Here is a 6,042-nt window from a genome sequence, read left to right on the forward strand (position 1 = left end):
CTATATGCAGGTCTGTCAAGGTCTATAGGTCTGTAAAGGTCTATATGCAGGTCTATAAAGGTCTATAGGTCTGTAAAGGTCTATATGCAGGTCAGTAAAGGTCTATATGCAGGTCTGTAAAGGTCTATATGCAGGTCTGTAAAGGTCTATATGCAGGTCTATAAAGGTCTATAGGTCTGTAAAGGTCTATATGCAGGTCTGTAAAGGTCTATAGGTCTGTAAAGGTCTATATGCAGGTCTGTAAAGGTCTATATGCAGGTCTGTAAAGGTCTATATGCAGGTCTATAAAGGTCTATAGGTCTGTAAAGGTCTATATGCAGGTCTATAAAGGTCTATAGGTCTGTAAAGGTCTATATGCAGGTCTATAAAGGTCTATAGGTCTGTAAAGGTCTATAAGCAGGTCTATAAATGTCTATAGGTCTGTAAAGGTCTATATGCAGGTCTGTAAAGGTCTATAGGTCTGTAAAGGTCTATAGGTCTGTAAAGGTCTATATGCAGGTCTGTAAAGGTCTATAGGTCTGTCAAGGTCTATAGGTCTGTAAAGGTCTATATGCAGGTCTGTAAAGGTCTATAGGTCTGTCAAGGTCTATAGGTCTGTAAAGGTCTATATGCAGGTCTGTAAAGGTCTATAGGTCTGTCAAGGTCTATAGGTCTGTAAAAGTCTATATGCAGGTTTTTAAAGGTCTAAATGCAGGTTTTTAAAGGTCTATATGCAGGTATATAAAGGTTTATAGGTCTGTAAAGGTCTATATACAGGTTTTTAAAGGTCTTTATGAAGGTTTTTAAAGGTCTAAATCTATATGCAGGTGTATAAATGGGGGTGATGTGCATTCCTTTGTTAAATGCTCTGCCTTCAGTTATTTGTAACATTTCATACAGTTATGTGAAATGTATCTCCTCTCCCCTAAACTACAAAATGCTGATGTTACATTATTACAAGAAGTGTGTGTGTGTGTGTGTGTGTGTGTGTGTGTGTGTGTGTGTGTGTGTGTGTGTGTGTGTGTGTGTGTGTGTGTGTGTGTGTGTTGGGTAGCACATTGAACTGTCGTCAGGAATGCTACTCTGTGAGGGACGAACAACAACAATGGCGAGAGGAGGAGAGACAAAGGCTGACAGGAAGTAGAAGTAGAGACAGAGCAGGAGGGTAAACCTGTGTGGCAGGTTAGCGTCACTGAGCTCAGGCTGTCATGAAAGGCAGACGGGAGGAAGAGGAGAGCAGCTGATGTCATTACTGAGCGCTGTACCAACACAACAGCTCAGGACCTGAGCAGACGTCTCAGTTCTACAAGGTATGGACTCATGTCTTCATAAAATAAGTGAGTGCAGTCGGTGCATGTGTTTCTTCCTGTTTAGCCAAGGTTCAGGTGTTGCCCAGGTAACTCAGATGAGTGGCTTTGTGAGCGAGCAGAACAGGTGTTTCTGTAAACCGACACTCAGACTCACCTATATTGGAAAGCACCACTAGAGGTTGGCATTAAAGAAAGTCCTCCAAACATTTTTAATTCAATAAAAATGATGTGTTCTGTCAGACCTGGAGCAGTTTTTACACAGAACTACAGTTTGATTTTCCTTTTATTCAAAGATGGTTTCAGTGTTTTGCACCTCCTGTTCTCTGTTCCTGCAGATCAGCTCTCTGATAAACTGTCTTTCAGCAGATCGTATGTAAATCGAAGTGCTTTTGTTTTCAACTCTTTTCATCCCGTCTGCTGAAAGTTTTTATTCTTTTTGTGATCTGTGGCCGACGATTTCTGTCTCCACGAGACCGAAACGCTCTGCACAGAGACTGGTGTTGGTGATTCAAAGCATTGTTTTTTGCTGAGTGGAATGCCCGTTAGGGGAGTTTTTCCAGTTCTCGATGCGGGCTTAGCTGACAGGTAGCCTTCAGAATGTAGCTTGTGTAAACAGACGTCATGATATGTGTTGGAAGCCCAGAGCTCCTCAGTGATTGTGTCTTTTCAGACAGGTGCACACGGAAAAACAGGGACACGTCTTAGATCATTTGTTTTGGATATTTTGAGTGGTACGTCTCACCAGTTTAGCCTGAGCTGTTCTCAAAATGGAACTGTGTGTTTTTTAGGTTGGGCAAACAATGGGAGCTACACACTGAAGTGCAGTGTCGGGACGGGAGGCTTCTTGGTGCAAGGAATCCAAACAACAATGCAGATATTATTCAGGAAAAACAAAAATCATTAAACTTTCTTAGCTTTTAGAAAAGTGGACTTGTCCGTGCTCTCTTCTCCAATGAGTGACAACGACACGCCGAGCCCAGGCGCCCGTTTCACCATCCGCTCGGCCAACTCCCCAACTTACACGTTCACTCGCAGGTCCGGCATCAGGAAGAAGGAAACGTCCGAAGCTGCAAAAGAACAGGAGAAATGTGGGACACGTGTAGGCACAAACAATTCAACAAATGATGGGAACAAGAGAGTCAAAGATCAGACTGAGGAGGGGGATACATCAGTCTGTCAGCTGACATCAAAGCTGCACCAGAATGGCACTGCAGCGGACGAAACAAACCAAGAGAATAGCGCTGATGTAGGTATGAACTCTGTGTTTGAAAGGCTGGGGAGATCCAACCTGCCAAGTAGAAGTCAAAGTTTTGACTGGAGATCAGGAACGGGGAGCCCTGTTCGGAGTCGCACCATGCTGCCATCTCAAAGAAAAACTGACTTTAGGTTAGAGGAAAGCAGGACCAAAACTGGGATCAACATAACGAGGAAGGGGACATCGCTACATCTGAAAACAAGCCCTGCGAATCACAGTGATCTGGCATTGGACAAAGCCAACAAAGTCAAGTCTCTCCCCTCCAGGTTTAGATCTGAGTTTGGGCATGGCTCAGGATTCACAGAGACTTTCTTTGGGCCCAAAGGTGGTCAGAGTATCCAAGAGCGGATACAGAAACTTTATGAATCAGTCGGCGAAAGTACGACAGGAGGAACCTTTCCCAGGCGGTTCTCAACAGGAGGTAACTCCAGTCCAGTGCACACCAAGGTGTCGTTCATCTGGACTCAGAGGTCTGAGACTGTGGTTTCTCCAGAGACGATAAAATCCAAAGAGACCTCACCATCAAAGCAGTGGCAGGGATCGTTCAACAGCAAGAATTTGGAAGGAGTTAACTGGAGTAAGGACATGATGGAAATTGGCACAAAATCCCTGGACAGAGCAAGAAGCAGAAACTCTATAGCAGCTCAGATCAGGTCTGCCAGAACTGCAGGAGAGATTTTTGGAACTGCACAACCAGAAAATACTTCAGAGGACAGAAATGAACCAATAAAAGTACAAGAAAAGATCAAAGAAAAAGCTGAAGGAACAACAAAACAAACCGAACCCCGGAGTGTTACAGCTGACAAAGACATGTTTGACACAAATCCTCAGAAGAATGATCTGAAAACAGCTGAGGGGAAGAAGCTTCCAGACACTCTGTCGGTCCATTCTTCAGCCAGTGTGAGAAATAAGATCAACCAGTTTGAGGCTCTGACACAGAATACTACACATGGAATACAGCTACCAAGATGGCCATTTTATGCACCGACACAACCCAAGTGCCACGACGGCGTGAAGAAGAGCAGGTCGGCAAAAGAAATACGTGAACGAGGAGTTAAGTGGGAGATGACAAAAGAGGGTGGGGAGGAAGAGAAAGCTAGAGAAAAAAGCAAGAAGTTTGTATCAAAGAGGTCCCTGTCGGTGGACGAGGTTGGACTACGGTTAGAGAAGATGGAAACCGAAGGAAAGCATTTAGCAGACAAGGACAAAAACTACCTCTCTGAGGATTTTGATAAATATTCAAGACTCAAAAAGACAATGCACCTTCCTCTGGATGAAGGAACTCAAAGACACAGTAAAATGTTTTACCTTCAGTCCAATTTTCCCAAAGATTCGAGCCCAAAAGACTCGAGCAAGAAAGAAACAAGCAACAGCGAGCCATCCCTGCATTCAGTCCCTCTGCAGCCACAGCAAGAAACTCCATCACCTGTTAGTGATGACGACGAGACGCCAACAAACATCCCCGACAGCTTGTTTTTTGCTTTTCCTGCTGCTCCAACAGAAAAACACCCTTTTGTTGCAGACAATAAAAACAAGAACACTTCTGTTATCGTTCAAGAAGATGAAACAGACTCCCCTCCTCTTCCTGCCACTTTCTCCCACAAAAACCTCTCAGACGTTTGCAGAAGACGAGAAGAGCGAACCGATGAAACTGACTTCCCTCCTCTTCTTCCTGCCACTGACTCTGAAAGCAACATGTCAGACGTCTTCTATCCAAATGATGAAACGGCCTACCCAAAGGGAAAGAAGCAGCTGTTGGACCTGAACGCTTGGGTGGCGGGCCTGAACCCTGCGTACGAGGGCTGGAACGAGTTCATTGGTAGTTACGAGGATGATGATGAAAGCACACAGAAGGACGATGATTCAAACTATGATTCAGACTCGGGGGATTCCTCGGTGACCATCACCAGCAATAAGAGCCAATCAGATCGCAGGAGTTTCAGTCTGAGGTGGGTAATGTTTGTTACATCCAAGGTCGTCCATACAGCTGCTGCCTCGTTCTCTACTAATCCTCAGTTTGTTGCTGTTAGTCTTGCAGAGCTGTGCAACTTTTCTGGTGCTGAATACGAATCGGACGAAGACGTGGACGAGTGGGAGCAACACAACCGGCGCTCTGCCTCGTTGAGCTCGGACTTGTCGGCTTTCTCTTGCGTGTCGTTGATGCCTGCCGAGGAGCTGGACAAGCTGCTGGAGGACGTCAAAGATCTGGGGGATGAAACTCTGCGGGTACAACAACTTATTCACTGTTTCATCTTTGCTTGTTAGATGTTTATTTAAACCTAGAAACAGTATTGCTTCATGTAAATGTGCATTTTCTCACTCTTTCTTTCAGGAGTATGATGACATCCAGGTTGTTGTTCTTCATAAGGAGTTTGGGGTGGGACTGGGCTTCAGTCTGGCAGGGGGAGCAGACCAAAACAAACCCATCACCGTGAGAAAACACTACTTTTTCCTTCCCCAAATACACCGCCATCAGGCTCATCACTGCTTTTGTTTCTCCGGGTTTTCTCCGCAGGTTCACAAGGTATTTCCTTCAGGTGTTGCAGCCAAGGAGGGCTCCATAAGGGAAGGGGATCAGGTTTTGTCCATCAACGGCACTGCACTGAGTGGGACTGCCCACTGGGAGGCCCTACAGGTCTTAAGAAGGGCGAAGACCCGGGACATGGTGGTTGTTGTGCTGAGGAAAGGTGATGTCACCGGTGCTTCACAGAAGAGAGTGCATAAAAATAAGGAGCGAGCAGCACAGAGTCAGCAGGAAACAGGTGAGGGGCAATGCTTTACTGGGTTAGCTGAAAAAGCTTTAGAGCAGTTTAAAGTGACACCTTTTGTCTCTCCACCCCTGCAAGGCCAACGAGTGTGTGTGCAGCTGCAGAAGAACAGCAGAGATCTGGGCTTCAGCCTGCAGGGAGGAGTGGGCTCCAGCGAGGGGAACAGACCACTCACCGTACAGAAGGTCTTCCAGGGTGAGCAGAAGAAATCAGCACTTCACTTATTCAGAGAAACTATGAAAATCACCATCGTTATGTGAGGCATGCATTCATTTTTATAAAGAGTAAGTTGGTTAGCAGTTTTTCCAGGTGTGGTCAGTAGTGATGTTCCATACTGCTTCCATACTGCCATTTTTTAGTCCCTATACAGAAACCAAGTAACATTTGGCTGGTATCTGTGATACTGATCTGATACTGATACTTTGTGAAAACACACATGATGTGTCTGGTAAATCTAAAAAAGTAGCATTTAAAAACTAGAAGCACTCTGAGAGTGCAAACCTCCGCCAAGACCAATTTCCTCCATCCTGTAAGAGTTAATGCACAAAAGCAGAGATGGAAACACATTTGCTGAATAAGTTCTGACGTAGTGAACATTTAAACAGCAGTATGATGGGATTTCTTCTCTCTGGAGTCCAATGTGAAAAAAAAACAAAAACAAAAGTCAGACTGGTCACCTGATGTTATTCATGGTCAAACTGGTGTGGGATTAAGCTCCTAAGTTTTCATC

General features: G+C 45.0%; 1 protein-coding gene across 2 annotated transcripts in view; it reads left to right on the forward strand.

Moving 5' to 3' along the window:
* si:dkey-92i15.4 (uncharacterized) overlaps nt 1–6,042 on the forward strand; it is an 18,262-nt gene that overhangs the window by 10,298 nt on the left and 1,922 nt on the right. For both annotated transcript variants that reach the window (XM_014009702.1, XM_014009701.1), the window contains exons 2-6: nt 2,078–4,493; nt 4,575–4,770; nt 4,877–4,975; nt 5,060–5,306; nt 5,391–5,507. In XM_014009702.1, the coding sequence (XP_013865156.1) occupies nt 2,242–4,493; nt 4,575–4,770; nt 4,877–4,975; nt 5,060–5,306; nt 5,391–5,507 (2,911 nt within the window). In that variant the 5' untranslated portion in view covers nt 2,078–2,241. The remainder of the gene's footprint in view (nt 1–2,077; nt 4,494–4,574; nt 4,771–4,876; nt 4,976–5,059; nt 5,307–5,390; nt 5,508–6,042) is intronic.

This window comes from Austrofundulus limnaeus, unplaced genomic scaffold, assembly GCF_001266775.1.
Source record: "Austrofundulus limnaeus strain Quisiro unplaced genomic scaffold, Austrofundulus_limnaeus-1.0 Scaffold60, whole genome shotgun sequence".
Classification (NCBI taxonomy): Eukaryota; Metazoa; Chordata; class Actinopteri; order Cyprinodontiformes; family Rivulidae; genus Austrofundulus; species Austrofundulus limnaeus.